The 23912-nt window shown below is 37.9% G+C and overlaps 1 protein-coding gene across 7 annotated transcripts in view; it reads left to right on the top strand.

The window, feature by feature from the left end:
• The window catches only part of LOC123515604, a 24415-nt gene extending 2439 nt beyond the window's left edge, over nt 1–21976 (top strand). For 2 of the 7 annotated variants that reach the window (XM_045274387.1, XM_045274383.1), the window contains 8 exons: nt 885–1084; nt 1367–1570; nt 3491–13169; nt 13496–13588; nt 13891–14157; nt 20290–20363; nt 20887–21197; nt 21546–21976. In XM_045274387.1, coding sequence (XP_045130322.1) covers nt 887–1084; nt 1367–1570; nt 3491–4810 — 1722 coding nt within the window. In that variant the 5' untranslated portion in view covers nt 885–886 and the 3' untranslated portion in view covers nt 4811–13169; nt 13496–13588; nt 13891–14157; ... (1 more) ...; nt 20887–21197; nt 21546–21976. Of the gene's footprint in view, nt 1–884; nt 1085–1366; nt 1571–3490; nt 13170–13495; nt 13589–13890; nt 14158–20289; nt 20377–20886; nt 21198–21545 lie in introns of all 7 variants that reach the window. The other 5 variants (XM_045274386.1, XM_045274385.1, XM_045274390.1 and 2 more) reach the window with 5 other exon arrangements.
• The last annotated feature ends 1936 nt before the right edge of the window (nt 21977–23912 follow it).

Raw genomic sequence — 23912 nt, 5'->3', positions numbered from 1 at the left:
AGGATGACCATGACTCAGTAAAGAAAGCCAGAAGATCACCAGTTGAGGGGCCTCTGTGTCTGGTTGCTTTGGAGGCATTAGCTGTAGACTGAGAAGTGTGCAGAACGATGCCACAGAGATCCCGCTGAAACAGTTAAGAGGCGATAAGCATCTTTACATGAATAGATAGGCTAAATTTACAGTCTTTCACCATACTCTCACTTCAGGATAAAACTATTTTTTTTTTCTGCTCGTTTTCAGTGTTTTGAATGAATCTGCACTTAGTTTCCATAAAAATTTGTATATCATTATATTCCCATCCTCTTCCTCTTCCCCAAAAAATCACAATCTATCCCCTTTGAAAGTACTGCATTGCAATGAAAAAAAAAAATACAAAACAGACCAAAATGTACCAGAAGAAAATAGTTTTGTTATCGCAGAGTATCACAAAAATAATTCGGTCCATCACACATGTGGGATGTGGCTGTGTGTTAGCTCGTCCCCCCAAAAATTGGTAAATCTTTAAAGTTTTTTGTCAGTATTATAAACAATTTGCAACGGGTAGTTATGTATGGCTTCAAATTAATCAAATGATGAGAAGGGTGAAAAAATTAAGTATTGATTATAGTGAAAGACTGTAGAAATACCATAGATAGCACAAGATGGAGAGTGAAGGAAATAAGGTGATTGTGTGTGAGAGAAGAGTGGAGGTGTGTGATACTGGGGTACTACATGTAGGCCCATGTGGTGAATGTACACATGTCTTTCAGTGTTGGTTCATTGCTGCTTGCAAAATTTAGTTATAGTAATTTTTTAAACATATTCTTATTTGCTTACCATATTTATATATTAATATACTTACATCAGTCTTTGATATACAAGATGTTGATTTGTGTTTTTGTTAGGTATGGAGTTACCAGATGAGGTAGCGTCTCCACCTGGCCGGACTGCAGACAGCCTGGCTAAGCAGGCAGCACGTAGCCTGGCCAACCAACTGATCCAGACCACCCTGCCGGCAATCACCAAGTATTGGGAGGGCAATATTAAGCCTAAAGAAAATGTCAAATCTCCTAGAAAGAAGTTTCCCAGCAAGAGAACACTGATTGTTAGTTTTTAGTATTTTTTTTTATCAGTGATGTAAAATAACATTAATTGTTTCTCTTTTCTACATATTTAGTTCATCATGATTGCTATACTTGATTATTACTGACTTGTTGCTGATGAGTGTCTTGTGTACTGAGTAAGATGTAAAAGGATGACATCCCATGTAGAATAGGATGAGATATTGCTTAATTAATATGAGAGATATTGAGAGAGTGATGAAGACAAGATTGTTAGATTATCTTTTATAAATATCCCATTGTTCACAAATTGCTTTGCCTTCCAGAAACACCTACAAAGTGTTCAAGAATGGTATCAAAATAATGAGTCTCTGGCAGCCCATGGGTCATACCTGCGGCAGTTAGTGAGTGTAGCATGTGCAGAGGCCTTACTCATGCTGGTGGCCAAGGATGACTGTGAGCTGCTCTTCTTGCTTACCTTGCAACTCATGTTCTGTCAAGAAGCAGGCTTTTTCAGCCAGAGCAGAAAGGTATGTTTGTGTCATGTTTTACTATTGCTGATGCTGCTGTTATGTTCCAAGCTTGTGTGACATGTAGGTTGGTTTCCATTCCTTTTCACTTTGTTCAAGTAGCTCTTTTTTTCACATTGAAACTTAGGATATGAAAAAAAAATGGGAATTTAATAATAATCAAAAGATGATTAGTATGCTGTGTGTAGTATATTATGCTTCACTGGAGCATTTTTGTCTGATAGAGGTGAATGGAGAGCATAAATGATGAGTACATGAAAATGACAGTCTTGTCAAGCTGTGAGGTAGTGTGGGCACACTTGCTGGGGCATATCGGTGTATGAACTCAATAAGGATGGTGGGCACTCCACTGGAGGTACCTTGCATATGCTGCTGTCAGGAATAGAGTAGGTGTTGGGTAGGGAATGGTCTTATTTTAGGTGGTAAGATCTTAGTATGAAAGTGTGGCCAGCTGTACTGAGCTTAAGCTTCTGCAGTGTAGGCCATATAGTGTGGTGATCCACGAGACTGTCCCATTTCACCGGGGCTGGTGCAGCCAGAGTGTTAATGATGAGTGTAACAGTGTGGTGTGTATTTACCTAGTTGTAGTTTTACAGGGCCTGGGGCTTTATGCTCCTGTGGTCCCGTCTCCATATCTACACTTATCCAATCTTACTTTAAAAGTATGCACACTCGTTGCAGACACTACTTCATTTAAACTGTTCCACGTCTCAATACATCTTTATGGAAACTATATTTTTTAACATCTCTCAGACATCTTCCTTTTCTCAGCTTTTTACTATGCGATCTTGTGCTTTGAATGTCATATTTTTCTCTCAGGATGTTTCTCATTATCCACTTGGTCCATTCCGTTGATCAATTTATAAACTTGTATCAGATCTCCTCTCTCCCTTCTTTGTTCCAGGGTTGGTAGATCCATAGCCTTTAGTCTCTCCTCATATGTCATCCCTTCAAATTCTGGAACCATTCTTGTAGCCATTTTTTGTAGTCTCCAACTTCCTTATGTGTTTCTTTTTATGAGGGGTCCACACTACTCCTGCATATTCCAATCTGGGTCTTATTATAGTACTTAACAATTTCTTCATCATTTCTTTGTCCATGTAGTGAAATGCTACTCCAATATTCCTTAGCAAATTATATGTTTCTCTAAAAATTCTATCAATATGGCTTACCAGTTGATTGTTTTCTTCCATCGTCACTCCTAAGTCCTTTTCCTTTTTTACTTTCTGCAGTTCTACTCCATCTCCCATCTTATAGATTCTCACGGGTCGTCTTTCACTCTTTCCCATTTCCATGACATGACATTGAATTCCATTTCCCACTTTTTACTCCATTCCCAGATCTTATTTAGGTCTTCTTGCAATATTTCACAATCCTCTTTTTGCTTTATAACTCTGCACAGTTTCGTATCATCTGCAAACAGATTTATGTAGCTGTTCACTCCCTCTGGCATGTAGTTAATATAAATGAGGAAAATTATTGGTGCCAATACTGACCCCTGTGGCACTCCGCTTTCTACTGTTCTCCACTTGGATTTCATATCTTTAACTACTGTCCTTATTTCTCTCCCCCTCAAATAATTTTCTATCCATCTCAATGTGCTTCCTCAATGTGCGCGTGTGTGTGTATGTGTGTGTGTGAATATGTTTTATTTTTATTTATGTATTTTTTTGTAAGAGGGCCACTGGCCAATGACAATGAAATTTTTTTAAAGAAAGCTGACGAGTGCTAGTTTCCAAAGAGAATCAAAACAGGAGATGAAATGGGACAGATTTTAAAGAGATCTTTAATAGTTAGTATTTGGTTGTGTGAAAAATATAAGATATTGCATTAAAGTTTAATGTAAAACTTTTATTGTAGGCGTACAAGTTTTACCGTCACAAAACAATTACTAAGAGCATGTTATACGTTTGATTTCAGTTCTATGATGCAAGGGTAAGTCGAAGCTATGCTGAGTTCCTACAGTTTTTTGTCCCCTTTGAGATAGAATCACTGTACACAACTTGTATCAACTTCCAAAACCAAATGCCCATTGTCATCCTCATCAAGAACTCTCCATACTTGAAGGACATTCATCTTTACAAGAATCTGAGTGATCACGTACTTACACAGTTACGCAAACACTGCCCAGATATTGAGACCATTACATTGAGTGGACACAATGTGGTTAGTGAACAGTACCTCTTTCGGACCTTCTTCAGTGGTATGGACAAGGAGCAAGTGGTGCAACTCATTGATGAAAAAGATCAGATGAAGGTTACATTCCCGAAGTTGAAGAGACTCAACATGCTGATGGACCTGCATTGTGATGATGTTATGTTCTATATACAGCATTATTACACTGACATCAAGACCACCTGGACTAAGTGTGTGGCTGAGAACCGGCTTTCCCCACTTTTACTCAGCTCTCTCATTGGTCCACCCTATTGCCTCAAAGGCAAAGGTGACTTTTACCTCGACATCCTGGAGCTCACTATCCGGAAGAACACACTGGAAAGATGGACCTTCCAAGAGCCGCCTGTTTTCTTCCCTATAGTGAAGCACGTGTCAATTTTTCACTCCTTTCACGGTGTTGAACCACAAGAACTTGGTGCCAAGATTAAAGACATTGTGGAGCGTCTGCGATGCACCAGTTTCTCACACTCTGCACCTCCTGTAGAGGACTTGGACACCCTCACTGTTTGTGTGCCAACCTTAGAGACATTTGGGGCACCCTTTAGTGAAATGCACCTCAGTACCTTTGAGGTTGTTGATGCCAAGATACTCTTCCAGTGCCTCAACCTGTGTCCCAATCTTAAAGTATTCTCAGTGAACGCTTCCCGCATTGAAATGAACAGTGACTGTCCATTCAAAGCGCTCAACACCCTCACCAAATTGAATGCGCTGGGAATGAGTGTCAAATCAATGGATAGATGTGATGTGTCTTGTCTCACTTATCTGATAAATGCAGCACCCAACCTTAGGACCATAGAACTCTTTGGGGCAAACCTGCAGAATGTGGTGCATGACCTGGCTATGTCAGGGGTCCTCTCTAAAATAAAAATAATCTCTCTCCACAAGAGCATATCATGGTTTACTGAAGAAGACTTAGAATATTGTATATCCCTGGGCAAAAATATGGCTTCTCTCTCTGTCATGATGCTGAATCCAATACTTAAACAAACGCTGTACCAAATAAAAAGTTACTTTGCTAACACACAGCTCAAGGTGATCCATAGGTATAAAATGCTCATCAGTTAGGAGTGAATATTGCTGCATGATTAATTGAATGTGTATATAAATGAATGCTTCAAGAACTGTTATGGTGATATTCTTTAAGAAAATTAATTTAAATGAGTGATTGAATTACAGTGAATTACCATAAATGTAGGAAAGGAGTCTGGAGAATGTTGAAAAGCTTTTTTCACTCACAAACACACATGCACAGGCACACACAAACCCACACAAACAAACAAACACACACACACACACACACACACACACACACACACACACACACACACACACACACACACACACACACACACACACACACACACACACACACACACACACACACTTCTATAATTATTATCTCAATTTTTGTTTTCTTTATTTAATGATGCTGATGTCATGCATGAAACATTTTTATAGCAGTGGTGTTTGCACAGTTGGAAACTAATGTCAGAGGTTCTCTCTCTCTCTCTCTCTCTCTCTCTCTCTCTCTCTCTCTCTCTCTCTCTCTCTCTCTCTCTCTCTCTCTCTCTCTCTCTCTCTCTCTCTCTCTCTCTCTCTCTCTCTCTCTCTCTCTCTCTCTCTCTCTCTCTCTCATGATTTCAACATTGTGGTTGGCATATGTGCAACAAGAAAAATTTATAAAAAGGGCATTGTTAGAACATGATGTATCCATGTGTGGAAGCATATCAACACTGACACAGCAAGGGAGACTGTTGAAATTTATGGATTACCAAAGAAAGTGACAATTTGAATTAGTTATAATAATAGGTGTTTCAAATATTGAGAGGTGCTTAAGGATAAACAGAACATAGTAAATGTGTTGATACTGTTGTATATAATATTCTGTATAGTAGATTGACTTTTGTCCTGTATGAAAGGGGGGAATTGGTTGCAGAGGGGTAGGGATGTTGAGAGGTTGTATGCAGAGCAGACGTACTTTGGTCACTTAGAAATTATTGAGACATACAAATAGGGGAGGGTGGTGAGGACACTGGAATCTGCAAGGATATTGTGCAGGTGTCGTATCAGACTTCAGCAGCAGGAGAGAAATGTGGCTATAAGTTATAGTATATGTAAGCAAAGGCAAGATCAGCGTGATGTCAGCATCATGGTAGGGACACTTAGTATGATGTTCTCTTAAGTATGTGCTCGATGTAATGGTTAGTACAGACTGTGATATTGGCATAGCCAGTACTATCTGTACTGTCAGAGAAGCAGGATGTATGTTTCATCCCATTTGACTTGTTTCCTTACCATTTACTTTATGTAGAAGACTTCCTCAGGTTTGTCAGGTATTATTTTGCAGCTTGACACAGCTCTAACATTGCATGGTCTTCACTGAGGTAGTGTTTCACACCTGCAGTGTTGCTGCCTCTTCCTTTTGTTGTTAATCACAACACCTCTCCCACCATTCATTGTTTCCTTGTTAATTCTATTTTGTGTGATGCAAAAGTTGCTTTTGTATTTACATTTCTTTTTAGATATTGATTAAATTTTTACTTGTGCTGGCATTGTGCATATGTATCCATGTTTGTGAATGTACACATAAAGTGTCTAAGGACTGCAAACAAGTGTATGGGCATCAATCCCACAGTAAGTACAGCACACCAGATTATAACATGGTTGAATTATTGTTGTAAAGCAAATACATATGCATTTTCTTTTGTTAGTAATTTGTGATGTAATATTTATTTGTTGATTGTAATTCTAATATATTTCAAAATGGTGTGTGATTGGTTATGAGTCATTAAATTAATTATATATTTATGTCTTTAAGAATCACTGAAATGCATATATCCTGTAATAGAGCTTCCAGCATGTACTCAATACTATTCTAAAATGTTTGGTGATTATATACAGTACTTTCAGTTACAGTGCATGTTTTGCTATGTGATAGTACTTCAAGAATAGAGATCTCTGCCAAAGGGAAGAGAGCCAGAATGAGCTTCACTTTAGAATAGGGGGAAAGGTTGGTCTGACAAATGCGAATGTTGGACTTATGCAAATTCCTCCCCTCCTCCCTCAACACACTAAAAAAAAAAAAAAAAAAAAAAAAAAAAAAATAATAACAATAATAAATAAATAAATATGAAAATAATAAATCTCAGATGCAGGATTTATTTATTTAATTTTGGGGGGATTTAGAATTTTGGGATTATATTTGTCTCCCTGAAACCTTCAGGCCCTAAATTACCAGATGGTGTAGCTTATTTTTTTTTAATTAAATACCTTTTCCACCAGGAAGCCATTTTTAAATGTTTCATGCAGTTGCGTCATAGCCTGACTCATGCCCTACACTGTCTGTGGCCAGGCGTCAGAAATAATGTCTTTTCAGGCATAAATTTGATTTTATCCGGAGTAGTACCTGCACCATTTACTGTGAAAAAATAAGTGTTGAGTGTACTTCTTCCTTCAGAAAAGTATTGATTTAAAGCAGTTTTCTTTGAAAATATCACATTGTAAATGGATGTACTGAATATGAACAGCATAATTACAAAATCAAATAAAAGGTAAAGGAAGCTAAACTTAAATTATTGTATGGGGAAAAACAAGGAAAGTTTTGACCTGCTCTAATACTGACAGTGCTGGGTGTTTCAGAAAAGTTAGGAATTTTGCATCATATAATGTCTGAACATGGCTGTGTATGTGAAGAGAAAAGAAGAGAAAGCTATTACTGTTGACATTGTATAGGAACATGACATCTTAGTAAAAGATGACGGGGAGATGTTAATCTGAATGTTACAGAGGTTGATGTGAAGGAAAATATGTAAGGAATGGCCTAATTCTCGATATTATAAATGTCAGTGTACAAGGAACAATTACAAAATGTGATATTGATTTGCACTGTATATTTCAAGTTTTCCTTTCTAAAGTCATAACTTTTGGCAATGGTAGGCAGTTACCAAACACAATTACTGGCACGTGTCAGCTATGCATGTTGTAAGTACTGGCATTGATGAATTAGATCTTGATATTGAAATGGAAAGTATTGCAAGTTAATCATGACTACAGAATGAAATCAAATCCACCGGTTATGAATATTTGTAGAGAGCAGACCACCAGTGTGCATTGCCATAGGGTGGTAGAATGTCTGTTTCAGGGATTTGCCTTATTTAAACAAGATTTGGTTAGATCACAGAACTACATCATGGATGTATGCTCAACATATGTCTGTGCACATCATGCATGAAGGTATGATAGATTATTCTATTTTGTGCTCATACTGGGTTGTTTCTGCTTTGAAATATTCCTTAAATATTAATGTGTTACTTTTGCAGTCTGCAACAGCCTGCAAGAAAAGACCAGTGCACAAGGAGCTGTTTCATGTTTTAGCACAACATTCAGGAGCAGACATTTTGATTGCATGTTGGTATTGATTGTAAATGTGCTGCATCCTCTTCTGTGTGAACAGTATGCATGTTGATTTTTACTCGGATTTGAAATATATGAATTTACTAAATGTAGGCACATGGCTCTTGAGTATGAATAATGTGTGGTGTGAACACTGAGTATGCTAATGTGTATGTGCAGAATTTTAAATGAATGAATTGTCAAGCACACTCTTAAATTTAAATTAGCATACTGGTTCTTGGTTTAACACCACATTAAAAGTAAAGTTAACTAATTTCAGGCATCACTTTAAAAATTCTAATCACTGGCCTGGCTAGTACAGCAGTAATGCACTGGCCTGGCATTGTGAATGTTGGCAGATTGATTCTTGCTCTGGCTCGTGAGTTTAAACAGTTTATTATGAGGTTACTGCTGTTGTTGGAGTGCCACGGTGGGGAGTTGGGTTCACCTGGCTGATGTTCTGGAGATGGATACTGGAACTGAAACCAACGAACTTTAACATTAAGAATGAACTAATAGCTTTAGAAGTTCCTCTGATGGCTGCCTGTGCTGGATTACTATTGTTGATATTTTAGTAAAGCAAGGAAGCACTGAGGTGAATTGACAGCTAGCCCTGCTGAGGCATTGTCTGGGAGCTGGCTGAGTGTTGGGGTGCTGAGTTGGTGGTAGTGGTGTGGAATGTAGATAGGTTTGGAGTTATGGTTTGTAGTTTTTGTTTTTTTTTTGTCATGGCCTATAGTGCAAAATATACATTAGGTCTCAAGGATGTACTGTAGAACCTAAAAATATGTGTGATCTTGAGGAGCAGGAGGCGCTGGTGGTGAAAGAGCTGTGGGCTTACTAAACATGGCTGAATGTTACTTGAATTCTGCAGTCATCCCTTTATTTGCACTGTCTAATTCTAAATTTAACTTCCTATCAACTTTTTTTTGCCGGCATTTTGACTTGATGATTGTACAGTATCATAATTATATCTGAAGCTAATTTTGATTTCTTTCAGTACATATATATATATATATATATATATATATATATATATATATATATATATATATATATATATATATATATATATATATATATATATATTATAATATGTTATGTGAAGACAATTATCACTGCTATGCTTGTGAAGACAGGCTAAGCTAATGGCACATTGAATTGGCATAATTACATAATAACAAAAATAACAAATAGCAAGGCAAATTACAAAGATCAATTCCAGCACTATGTGGGTGAAGATCTCGCTACAAATTGCATACCTAAATGATAGTGTGAAAATTTGCTGTGCATTGTTCTTTGTTGAAAACTAATGGAATGCTGATGTTGGTACATACATGGTTCAAACTGTACCAATGAGGAATTACACAGCCTTTCATCTGCTTCACCTGAATTGTGATGAGATGCGAGAAATTCTCACTCCAGCGTTGGTGATGACGTCTTTTGCTGAGCAATTAGTGTGGTTGCTGTCAGGGCAAATGTTATCTATGAGATATGTAATTAAAAAATGACATTGTTTTTGATGAAGTTGTCACGGTTTCTCTAGTGTGGACACTGCATTAAATGACAGTAGTCTGACTTGATAGATATAATTTGATGAGAAGTGAGTTGTAATACAATAGAAGTAGCAATAGTGTAACCAGCTAAATAAGGCTAATAATAAGAGATGGAAAGTGTAATGGCTTGTGAATTACACTACTAAGTAATATGTGTGTGTGTGTGTGTGTGTGTGTGTGTGTGCGTGCATGCGTGTGTGTGCGTGTGTGTGTTTCTATGAGTGTGTGCATGCTTGTGTGAAACTTTTCAAATTTATCTTGTGGGGCTCAGTCATGAATGTTTTGCAAAACTGTATAGCTACTCAGTTTCACAGATTTACCTCTGTATTTCAACTGAAAGAATAATTTTAATAACCATGCACAGTAGCTAAAGTGAAAGAATTTAAAGGAATTGTCACCAGCAGTGGTGCTGCTGCTGATGATATGTGATATAGTGTGATTGTTAAAGTACAGAGCTTACCAGGAAGAAATCCTTACATTTATGTATGTATTTTTTTGTAGAATATGTTTACATTCCAGTTAGTGGAATGTACTTCTATGCTAAGAGACGTGTGTTTATAAATTCACTTGTTGCTGTGTACTTTACAATGAATGATGGTGTACATGTTTTGTATATCAACTATATATTAATGTTATTTTACAAGGAAAATAAAGCTGACAACAATCTAGTTCTCTTGGATCTCCAAGTGACTGAAAAGCTGTGATCAAATAGATTGAGAGGTTGACTGCCAGACAACTTATAACACTGCTATTGCTGCTATTGAATAATGGCCAAGCTCAGTGTAAAAGCTATCTTCCTACCAAAGTGATAAATGATAATATGATACTCTTGTTTTATAGTACATGCATTTAGAAAAATTTTCCTGATTTACTTTCAGATACATTGTAAATTAATTGATGTATTACTTGTTTAATTCAGACTTTTGTTCAGTATGAAGTGGCTAACCAATCTGGGCAATGCAAATGTCTTGTGGACTCGTATGGCATGTAGGGCCAAGTTTGGACACTTTATAACTCTCCCATGTCAGCAGAGTTGTTGTTAGGTCTGAAATGCCAGACAGTCAGTATAGGAGAATATTTTTTCATTTTATTAATTTCACATTGTTCAGTCTTCTTCCTGCTGCCAATGTGATGTTCCCAAAGGCAGTGAGCTCAGTACTACCATATTTCAATGCTATCAAAAGAGTAACATGCAATGTGCTTAGTACTATCACAATTTTTTTCATTGCTATAAGAAGAAATAATATGCAGTACAGTCAGTAATGCCTTATTTTTCTTTGCTATCAGAAGAATATGAACTTGGCAATGCTTCCCTTATGTAGAGCAGCAGTTCCCATATTATCTCACATAATGCTCCCTTATTTGTTTCTAATAGACCTGTCTGTCCCTTAATTTGTGGTGCCACCACTGCCATTGCTTGTGGTGCCAGTGCCCTTAACTTTCAGCTTTGCTATGAACAGGTTATACTTCTTTGCCTTACCTTAAAAATCTGTATCTTGAATAGTTACCAAGTGACTAAGGTACAGATTTTAATCCTCTTCATTTGAGTTTCATTTGAAAGTCTCTATACAGAATTAGACACACCATACCTGTCCTGCTGAGGTTTTTTTTTCTGTTATTGTGCCTGCTCTCATCAATTCTTTCTAGGCAAACATAACCTATTGGTCTTAACTATCTTGGACATCCTCACCTCGTGTCACAATCCTTTTTCAATCCTGCCCATTGTGATGTGCTCTCGCTACAACAGTCCACACCAAATCTTTCCTTACCTCTTCTGCACTTCTGTTGTAGTGAGTATTCTAATGGAGTCTTCCCGCTTTTTATCTCCTTTCTCCAATACACCCAATTTTTTCACTATGATTACTCAGTAATACAACTCTTCATCATGCCATTGTCTCGTATCCTGTCCCTCAATGTCCACCACTGATGTAACCACTTCCTTGACCAAAGTGCTAAGTGTCTGGCATATTGTACTCTCTGCTCATTGTCCAACCCTCTTGAATGGTAAAATCATTCTATGTATGTATTAAATATGTATCTGTGTTGATTACATTCATCTTTCTATCATACACTATTATTAAGTAAGATGAGAGTAATTAGTAGTGAAAAGGAATATATAAGACAGATCGACAGAAAAACTTGCCACATTTATATCTTTGCTGTGAAGACAAAACCCTCAGTTTTTCAGCTGTACATTTTGCAGCATACCTGATGGTGGTGGCTGGTCCCTTCCAGAAGTGAGGGTTGGTGTCCTCTACCATACCACATACCATCTTTCATATTCTTTCTTCCTAAGTTCTCTCCAAGGGTGATGCTAGGGTGGAGACCTGTGCACCCTTGTCTGTTCTTCCTATTTTCCCATCAGTGGTAGGGATTCACAGGTGAAATGCTACTTGTTACCTCGTGTTGTTTTCTTGCACACAGTCACAGGAAAAATGTGTGGAAAGGCAACAAGATGAATCAGTAAAAGAAAAAAAAATAATGTATAAAAGAATACAGGGATTTCTTGATTAATGCTTGTTTAGAATATGCAATTTTGGAATAACACAAGGTAAAAAAACTTAGTAACTTTTTCATATTACACAGATTGTTTAGAATAACCATGTCAAGAAAATCAAGTTGTATGGCTGGTTTAGTTCCGTGATATGGACACCGGACTGTATTCTACAAACTGCCATGGCTAATGATGTGGTCATGGCAAGACAAAATGACACATGCTGGGCTGTGAGGTCTAATATTCTCCTATTCATCATGTTTCTCTTGCTTGGATACATTGTCTAACTATTCCCAAAAATAGTAGTATGTTGTCAAAATAATTTACTAGATCAAAGAAAATTATGTCAACAACCTATTTTTTCTGTACATTTGAAATTGACAAAATGTGAGCCTGAAGAGGGGCAGTGGAGTGATGGTCAGGAATTCTATAAGACCTGACCATAATTATGTAGAACATGACCCATATTCTACAGTTACCACCTTTGGGAACAGTGTACCATCAACATGCTGTATCCTTCAGCTTATAATAATGTCAGCTGAATGCAATCCTCCAGACTTGGTACGTACTGTACGGTTTAGTTCAGTAATCATGTTCACTTTATGCAATTTTTATATTACACAATCCCTTCAGGAATGTATCCCTCGCATGATTTGAGAAATCCCTGTATAGCCATTAGCCAGTTAAAGGAAAAAATCATAGTTTACTGAAACGTCTAAAATTTATGACAAAAAAGAAAAAAGAAAACTACTTCATACAATGGAGGCATCTTTAATTTTAACATTGGGTAATGAATAGCCTCTGAGGAACATAATATAAGTGGAATTGTTCTTTGGAATTCATGCAAGTGAATTCATTGAATGTATAAAAGTGCTTTTGAGTTGTGCAGTGATTTCTCCATCAGACTCCTTTAAGCTCATCAGACTGGCCTCTTCCTGCCTGTCACAGTGGTACAGTGGTGGTGTCTCCTGACATTTCAGTGGTGAGTACCTTGAGAGTGGTGGCTGGAAGTGTGTGTCTTGGAAATGTGCTTCAGTCTCTTTTCTTTAAGAGGGTGAGCACAAAAATTTCTTAAATAGTGTGTAATCAAAAGCGTTTTGTCTCAACTCTGTTCTTATTGACTGTCTTTATCCTTTCTCTCTCATCACTGTAAGATTGTTTCAATCTTTTATCACTACTTTTATTCCGGCTGGTGTACTGTAACTGCCTGCCCTCCCGCAACACTTCCACTAGACTTTATATTTCTCATACATATTCTGTCTATCCTCCTACTGGAACTTAACCAGTATTTTCAATGTTTTGTTTCAGTAACTGGTCAAGTCTGGAACACACTGCACACATCTGTATTTCTTCCTGCATATGGCAGATTCTTTTGAGAAGGAGATTTTTAAAGACACTTCTGTAAGTAAATGTTTATTGTTTTGGTCTGTTCTGTTTAGAGGTTAGCAGTTGTAGTGGTTCCTTTGTTTTCATGTTTGTTGCTCTATGCTGCTGACCCTCATACATAATGAAAATCTTTAGTATGAATACTTTTGATTTAATTAGAACATACTCATTGCTTTGAAATATCTGGACCATCAATCCCATTTCATGGCCGCATCTATTGTTGCATAGTAACGAAATGTAGTAAGTTTATTGTTCGCAATGTATGACTTGTTTGCTTTGATCTAGTATGTATGAGAGTATGATTTTCTGTCTTCCAGCATGTAAGATTAAGCTTCAAGAGTTCACTTGCTGCCATGGCTGCAGCTACTGGAGAAATAGGAAGCCCTCAGAACCAGTGCTGGCACCTATTGGACCAGTTTCCTCCCTGCCCACCTCACTGCTATAGAGGATGACAGTTGGCTCACCTAAGATATTGTTATGGATCAACAGCTTCCTGGTTCACCAATTGGATCAACGACCTGCTTCCCCAGGATGACCTGCCTCGCTCACTTCAGTAGAGGATGACTTAAGAGGCTGCCCAAATGGTCATAAATGGCTTAAAATTTGTAATAAGTGGGCCTCAGATGGCCTAAATAACCTATACTGTATACAAGAATTATGATAGGTGGGCCTCAAATGGCCTCAAAATTGTAAAATGTAGGCCTCAAATGGCCCAAAAAATTATACTTAGTCGAAAATACTGCAAAAACTCTCCGGAGATTTTGTAGTAGTGTACCTGTTATAAAATAAAAAGTATTGGCTCCCAAAGAAACTCTTTATTAAGATATTGTCCATACAATATCACTAAATGTCTAGAGAGTCTTTGGAGTATTTTTGATTTGCTACAGTTTTTATGCTATTTTGAGGCCCACTTTTTTTTTTTTAGTACAGTACTGTTTTTTTAGGCCATTTTGAGGCCTACTTTCTGCAATTTTTTAGCCATTAATACAGTTTTTTAGGCCATTTGAGGCCCACTATTACAATTTTTAGCCATTATTCAGTTTTTAGGCCATTTAAGGCCCACTTTTACAATTTTTAACCATTAATAGTTTTTAGGCCATTTGAGGCCCACTATTACAATTTCTTTAAGCCATTAGGGCTATTTAGGCAGCCACTTATCAAACTCTACTGAAGTGAGCTAGGCAGGTGGTCCTGGGGAGGCAGGAGGCTGGTCCAATAGGTGCACTACTTTAGTCATACTCCTCAGTAAGTGACGCAGGGCAGGCAGAAGGCTGGTCTGATTGGCGGAGGGGAAACTTGGGAAGCTGATGAATTAATATACGTGCAGTTTCTTAAGCTTAGTGTGAGCTGGGGCGTCTTGGCCAGGCAGGATGCTGGCCTCATTGGTGCATGGAAAGTTGGGAGGTCAATGATCAGACCACAGTGTCTTGGGTAAACGGGAGCCATTGCTTTCTTCCACTCCATTGGTGTGCTAGGGAGGACATCCTGGGGCAGGTACGATACTGGTTAGCAGGGAAATTCAGAGCCAGTGAATCTGCACTACACCTTCCTCTTTCCTTCTTTTATTTTATCCTGATGGCACCACTGCCATATCACATCTGTCTCTAAAGCTGAACTCTTCTCTCAAACCTTTGCTAATAACTCTACCTTGGATGATTCTAGGCTTGTCCCTCCCTCTCCTCCATATGACTATTTCTTGCCTTCAATTAAAATTCTTTACAATGATGTTTCTTTCAACTCTGTCTGTCAATTTCTACCTTTCCTTTTTGCTGGTAGTTTGCCTACATTTTTTGCTTGTTCCTAAAAAGGGTGATGATTCTAATCCCTCAAACTACTGCCTTATACACAGCTTGGATTTTTTGCTTGTCTAAAATATCTTTGAATCTGTATTCAATTTTATTTTCGTTTTATGTTGCACTTAGGCAGCTTTTCTCTCTTACATAAAAAAAAGTCAGACACCAGTGAAAGTGTAGATTCCCCAAAGCAATTAAGCAGTGTCAAAATAGACATTGTTTTCCTTCCTTTATGTATCCAGACAGACAACTCGATGAAAGCCAAGTTAGAACTTAACATTTAAAACGAATTAAACTCATAAACTTCATAATACATTAATTTTAATGTTATCAACAATGTATGTATGTAATGTAGCTCTTATTGTGTCCCACTTATGTCATCCTCACTGGGAAAGGGTGTACCTCGTGTTACCGTATACATTCGCTCGATTGCTAACATGCTTGGGTCTTGGGTTCGCCTAAGTGACACCCCACCAAATAAGGTTCACATTAAAATCATATGTACATAAAATAAACCTTGAACTAAGGGAAGAAAACGTGTCAAGGTATTTGATGACCTTAATAGCTTATATATATATATATATATATATATATATATATATATATATATATATATATATATATATATATATATATATATATATATATATATATATATATATATATATGGGTTAAGACTAATCGTGTTACTGCGTCCTTTGTCCGGTGGGAGATGTAGCGTTCACCCGTCTAATGGGATAATTTACATTTTTTTCCTTATTCCATCCTTTCATCTTTCCATCTCTAATTTCTTCTACTGTCTTAACCCGCACTATATAACATAGAGAATAATCATTGGTACTATAAGAGAGCAGCACTATTATTGTTACTATTAATGTGTGTGTGTGTGTGTGTGTCTTTCATTGTTTGATCTGCTGCAGTCTCTGACGAGGCAGCCAGACATTACCCTACGGAGCGAGCTCAGAGCTCATTATTTCCGATCTTTGGATAGGCCTGAGACCAGGCACACACCACAAACCGGGACGACAAGGTCACAACTCCTCGATTTACATCCCGTACCTACTCACTGCTAGGTGAACAGGGGCTACACGTGAAAGGAGACACCCAAATATCTCCACCCGGCCGGGGAATCGAACTCCGGTCCTCTGGCTTGTGAAGCCAGCGCTCTAACCACTGAGCTACCGTGTGTGTGTGTGTGTGTGTGTGTGTGTGTGTGTGTGTTTAATTGCACAATGCATACAAAATGCACTCATAAATGCATTGTCGATGTTGTCATTGTTGAAAGGCGCCGCTTCCACGTTAGAGTTACATTACTAACTTGGCCATTGCCGCTTGACATCTGGTGAAGCAGTGCCGTGAGCCAACGAACCCCTCCTTGTGACTGTCACTGCTTGTGCACTGAACTAGTGGATGACAAGAGCTTGTCACCAGTCATCAGTCACCAGTCACCAGTACCTCCCAAACGCGATCCTGAGGTCAATGCAGCGAGGACGTGAAACTGGTAAAAAAAAAAAAAAAAAAAAAAAAAAATTGTTTAAAAGTACATCATGTTTGAGGAATACTTACTATACATTTCAGCGGTGGACATACGGTGTTTTTTGCAGATGTCTCCTAAACGAATCGTTGGATGAATATGATATTTCAACACACTACCTTGAACATCCGTTCGTAATTTATGGTTTACAAATAACAGTGCTATATGTGTTATGTGAGGAGTTTACTCGTGAAAAATAACACAAAGCCGACGAGTCATGTTATCCCTCCTCTCCTCTCCCTAGCTCCTCGCCTCCCTCACTCCTGTGTCCCTCCCTACTTCTCCCACCACTGTATTTATACATTATAATGTTCTGTAAGTGTGTATGTATAGATAGATATGATTATTAACGAGTATGGTACAATATCATGAAGGCAAGAAGTGGTTCACGTTGATAATTACTGTACAACAGCACGTTTACGTGTAATATATAGAAGAGCCATGTTTGCAGTCGTTATGGTCAACCATGTGAACATGATGTGCTGGAATTACCTGTGACCTGGACCTTCTACTGTTAGGAAAAGTTGATACTCTTATTGCGTACTGTCTACCTATTGATCATAAAAAGTGGTCCAGTTTATATATAATATTATTTTGTTGTTAGATACGTTGCTTATTATCCAGCTATACGGCCATTAACAGCGGAATTAGCTATTGCTTTCACGGTCGTTTGACCCACTCTGGTTTTCATGTCCACATATACCAGCAATTGTATTGAATAATATTATTAATGGATATGTATGTACATACTGACGTATGTAACTATTATACCTATACGTATGTAATTACAATAGGGAAAAAAATCAAAGGTGGAAGGCTGATGGTGTGAATAGGGGGTGAAGAGGGAAGCGGGGTAGAGGGTCATGCGATACTGGGGTAGAGAAGGAGTGGTCTGGGGGTTCTTCAGGGTGGTGGTGGTGGTGGAGGGGTTAGACGAGTACCCCACACTCGTCCGATTCTGTATAACACCTTTGATATGATGACTGGATTAGGCGTAAACTCCTCACATAACACATATAGCACACATAAATTACGAATGGATGTTCAAGGTAGTGTGTTGAAATATCATACTCATCCAACGATTCGTTTAGGAGATATCTGCAAAAAAACATCGTTTGTCCACCGCTGAAATGTATAGTAGAACGTGTAAATTGGCAATATCATTTACGAGTCATGCCTGTAGGCCTACGTGCTTCGTAATTAGTGCAGGAAAATGTGGATAATTTGGTTTGGCTGGTTAGAGGATTATGCGTCTTGACATTTCAGTAATGTGACAACTGGAAATATTATGTACCGTAACTACGTACCATGTCCTCACAATGATGATAGTAATAATAATGATAATAAATGATGATAGTAATAATAATGATAATAATAATAATGATAATAATAATAATAATAATAATAATAATAATAATGATAATAATGATATCAATAATAATAATAATAATAATAATAATAATAATAATAATAATAATAATAATAATAATAATAATAATAATAATAATGAAAATAATGTTAGTAATGATAATGATAACGATAATAATAATAATAACAATAACTATAACAATAATGATAATGATAAGTATGGTAATAGTAATGATGATAGCAATAATAATAATAATGATAAAATAATAATGATAATAATAATAATAATAATAATAATAATAATAATAATAATAATAATAGAAAAACAATAATAACAATAACAACAGCAGCATCAGTAATTAGTACAGTATTAATCAGTAATTAATAGTAGTATTGAAAGTACCACTATTAATTACTGTGTGTGTGTGTGTGTGTGTGTGTGTGTGTGTAGGTATATAGGTAGATAGGTAGATATATAGATAGATAAATAGACAGGCAGATAGATAAATGGATAGACATACAGCTATGCAATGGCGGACTTACCATGATGCAACACGAGGCGGTTACCTAAGGCCACGAGTTTCTGGTGGCCCCATGAGACTCCTCATTCACTTTTGGTTAATAGAGGTTTAGTAATTTTGCACACATTATTTATGTTTTTTATTAAAATCCATTTGCTAAAATGCCAGCAGAATGATTATCCTATTAAGTGTGTCTCGGGGCGCCCTATGGATGTATGAAGAAAACAGGGCTCCCCCCTTCAGTCCCCGTTATATTGGATTAGTCCGTCTTAGCTTGTGTTATAGGCAAAATAGTTGATTTAAACATCGGTATTGGTCCAGAATTTCACAATCGTTGCATGCCTAGAATAGAAGGTGTGGGAGGGGGGGCATTCCTATCTTTGCTTAGGGCCCCCAAATTCCTAGATCAGCCTCTGAAGCTATGTATAGGAGTGTCACTTGAGAAAGGAGGTTGGAGACCTACGTGGGTAACCACCGGCTTAGACTAAAGGTAACAATGCTTATCTAGAACTATGTTCACCGAGAATGGTTAGTTAGTTATTAAGTGTCTTTACTGCAAACAAGGGAGGGAGGAAGGGGGGAGTAGAAGGAGGAGGAGTATGAGGAGGTGAAGCGGAAAGCAGTGAGGCACAGGGGAACGATTTCTTCTCTAGGCTTTGTCCAGGGAAGACGTGTGTTCGTGAAGCAGCGTGTCTGCCCACTGCCCTGTAGTTTGAGGAACTTGGTAAGATATTTTGTGTTGGTCTGGTGTCACCCGTCTCGTGGCGTTGTTGTAGGTCGGAAAGGTAAGTTGTACAGTGGTGCTGATGTTGGTGTGTGCTTGTGTAGTGAAGGACCCTCTCATGAACAGAAGTATTTGGAAGTTCCAGGCTATGGTTTAGAGGATAGGATTTTTCGTTGGACTTTAACATCGGTTTGCTATTTGATAATCGTTAATCCGTATTGTGTATTGTTAGTTGCCATTCGTAATCAAATAATTTTTAGTGCTGTTAATGGAAACCGCCTCGTAACACTTTGTTCTATTAATGGAAAGCGCCTCGTAACATATGCTCAGAACTCCGTGGTGTAGACATGTCCACGACTACTCTTCGGTGAGCATAGATAGCAAAGCTTCAAGGTGGTTTTAGTGGCTAATTGTTTCCCTTACTGTATTTCGGCCTCCTCACCGAGCGGTGGCGCAGATGTAGGTCATGTCACAAACCTTAGTAATGAGCTACGTGGAGTATTTTCTCTTAGTGTCCAGTGCTCAGATTTAGTTGTACATGAAGCTCCGGAGTATTGTGTGTGGGTTTGTAACGATCTAAACAGATAATGCTACCTTAAGCGTGTAGAATCCCCCTTTGATTCGTTATCATACCGAGCGCGTTAGTTTAGTGTATCGCCGCTATACGTGGCAGCTTCGTTTCTACTCGAGGCACCGTTCCTATTAGAGATGTCGAGGGCCTGAACTTGGGTTACGATTAACTAGCTGCCATCCTTACCAGTACATTCCGATTTCAGTCTTGGCCCAGAGCGGGATCCGTCCTTTCGCATCCAGGTGTTGGAAGTAGGTGCACCAGGTTGGGTGATACCAGGTACGGTTGTTAGGTTAGTGGGATATTGCGGTGTCAGGTGGGTGCCGTGACGTTTCAGCCCTAGTATTGTATGAGCTGTGGATGTGTACAATTAAATGTAAAGCACGATGTAAAGCATGAAGCCAATTAAATGTAAAGCACGATGTAAAGCATGAGGCTAGTGTTAGTGTTGAAACGTCACTGCACCCCATTTTCTGTGAGTAAGGCTTTTTGTGTTGAAGCTTCAAAGTGGCTGTATAGTAACAATATTTTGGTGGGCTGTTCAATTATCCATGATGGTCCCTATCTGGTGTAGTATGTGTAGGAACAATAGAGTAAGGTTTCGTCGTGTCGTGGTGCACATGATACAGCACCACACTAGTGAAATCTAAAGTAATATATGCAGTTTATGTAATTTAAGGCTAGTCAGATTATGCATTCTGCAACTTGCCCCTGTATCATAGAAAAGATCTTAAATTTGGTATAACGACTAATGACAGCAGGTGAAGGATGGTTCTTGATTAATGACATAACTTTATTGCAGGAGTGTATCCACGCAGGGAGAAGGTCGGGTCATGCCGGCCACCCTGTAAACATGGGCAAGTTTCTGGCTTCAGCACGTCCCGCCACAAGTCTGGTACTGAATCCCTACATCTGTGCACTGCGAACTTGGTAGAGCCACATGTTTCACCCGAGGTAACTCCTCAGCCACAGCGGCGCTCGACTTCGACCTGTACCCACAAAAGCGTCTGAGAAGCCTCAGCATCCTGTTCCTGCTCATCTGTGTCCATGTGATAGTCGATTTCCAGGTCCTACAGAAGAGGAAAGACCGCAGAGGCGTACGCTCCGGGTCAGGTAAGGTCTGGACAGTTTCAATTCGTTGATTGGAGGAGTAGGTTATCAGGAATTGTTCGGTTTTTGCTAAAGGGAATTGTTGGAAGGTAATGTAACGAGGGTAATAGAAGCAGAACTCTGAAGGTACGTAATCCTAATGGAATGACTAATACCGGTTTGAAATTGAGATTTGGAGATTTAAACTAATTCAAATTAGTGTGTTCCATAATGGTGGGAAATGGAATGCACAAAACGGTTAACTAGGTGCACCCACACCACGCCACACCTGTCCTACGTTTGAGGACAAGGTTGTTAGTAAGGAAGTGCCAAGGTTAAGTTTTGTTAAGCTAAGGTTAAATTTTGTTCCAGGTCAAGCCACTACTGAAGGGAGAACCAAACCAGCGCGTCCTAACAGCCTAACCTGCGGCAGGAATTGGCTCTTCATGCACTGGAAGACGCAGTGCCTCGCTCCACCCTCCACGCAGGAAACGGACCCTGCCTAGCACCAGCTCTGCCTTGCATTGACACGTGGTGCCATCCAGGGGAGGAGGACACTTGCTTCGCTGCACCTTCCACGGAGGAACTGCACCTTGCATCCTTGCCAAGACGCCGTGGCATCCAGGGAGAGAAGACTGCCTCGCTTCATCTAACTTAACCAATACATGTTGCCAATCACTCTTGTAATGTTATTATTCCTTCTATGTGAATGTACCCACACGTGTTATTATTCCTTCCATGTCCTGTGATGTACCCACATAATTGGTGTTAGTACTTAATAAATCGTGATTAAGAAAACTTGATACTGATGCTTTTGATAATTCCTTTTTTTTTTTTATACATACGAAACGCCTCTAACCTGACGTAATCTGGAGCTTAACCTAACCTAAATAAATAGTCAGGCCTAATCTAGCCAGAGAACCCTAACCTTACGGCTCCAGAATGTTAGCAGCCCCTGGTTTTCAAAAAAGCTGAATAATCGCCCTTCTTGAGCTGTAAGTAAAACTAATAAAAAAAATGATACTCTCGCTCAAATAGTACAACCCTCAGCTGAAATAGCTGTATAAAATAAAATACCTCAAGCTCAAACGTTAAAAAAAAAAAAACTGCCTACTTAAAAATATAAAAAAAAAAACAAAACTGCCTATTTAAAATATAGAGCAAAGAAGCAAAAGCTCCAAAAAAATGCTGGGAAAAACCTGCAAAACTGCCCAAAAAGTAGCAAAAACGGTAAAAAAAGCCGGGAAAACCCTGCAAAACTGCCCAAAAATGCAAAAACGGTAAAAAAAGCCGGAAAAACCCTGCAAAACTGCTCAAAAATATGTGTTAAGTCATAAATACTTCGAAGAGTCTCCGGAGAAAGAGCAGATGTATATTTGGGTTAAAAATACAATTAAGAGTCTCCCTTCCTTCCCTTTTATTCAATCAAGACATTTTTGTGTAACAAGTGTGAAAAAACCCTAAAATTCTCAACGTGGAAATCAAGTTTTAAAAACAAAACTGAAAACTCTACAAAAATTTTCAACTTAGAATTTCAACAAAACTGAATGAAAACTCTACAGAAATTTTCAACTTAAGAATATTTTTACAAATTTTCACAATTCAAATATTTTTACAAATGTTCACAATTCAACAGAATCTCACCAAAACTTTGAAAACTCTACAGATATTTTCAACTTAAAGAAAATTTTTACAATTCAACAACTGGAAACTACAAAAATTTAGAATTTCAACAAAACATTAAAAACTACAGAAATTTTCAACTTAAAGAAAATTTTTACAATTCAACAACTGGAAACTACAAAAATTTAGAATTTCAACAAAACATTAAAAACTACAGAAATTTTCAACTTAAAGAAAATTTTTACAAATTTTTACAATTCAACAACTGGAAACTCTACACAAATTTAGAATTTCAACAAAACATTAAAAACTCTACAGAAATTTTCAACTTAAAGACAAAAACAAAAAATTTCAAAGAAAATTTTTACAAATTTTTACAATTCAACAACTCTGAAAACTCTACAAAATTTTCAACTTACGCAACTAACAAACGTGTAAAATTTTTACAATTTTCAACTTACAATATTTTTACAGTTTTCAACTTACAGCAGTGGAACGGCAAAAAAAATTCAATTTTCAAGTATTACATTACTCTGGGCACATTTTCAACTTAAAAAATGACGAAAGTTGAAAGAGGGACCATGAGGTCTGCACAGTCCCTGCCTGAACATGTCCACCTCATTGCATCTATCATTGCCATGAGGCCTGCACATACATGGCAGCAGTCCCTGTATGAACAAGTCTACCTCATTTCACCTATCATTGCCATCCATATATTTGTCTAATATAACAAAGAAAATAACATAATAGTATTTTGAGAGCATTTCATTGCACAAGTCTTGCTAGTAACTACAAGTTCTAAAAGTATTCTGAGACCATTTTCTTTGTAAAAGTCTAGGAGAAACTATCAACTCTAATTTTTAGGAATTTCACAATGGCAGAAAAAATCACAATGGCACTGCTCTCAAACAGCATGTTACAACACTATACTGTCACCATAAATATAAGAAAAAAAACACAAACCATCAGTCTGGGCCGCATTCTACACAGTTACCCTCGGGTTTCACTGAATGGGTCATTATTTGTCAACTTTATATACGTATAGGAAAAAAAAAGCTCTGACATCATTTTCTACAATCCAAATTATTTTGACATTATATTACTACTTTGGAAATA

Source organism: Portunus trituberculatus, chromosome 39 (genome assembly GCF_017591435.1).
Source record: "Portunus trituberculatus isolate SZX2019 chromosome 39, ASM1759143v1, whole genome shotgun sequence".
Classification (NCBI taxonomy): domain Eukaryota; kingdom Metazoa; phylum Arthropoda; class Malacostraca; order Decapoda; family Portunidae; genus Portunus; species Portunus trituberculatus.
This window is presented reverse-complemented; position numbering and strand designations above follow the sequence as displayed.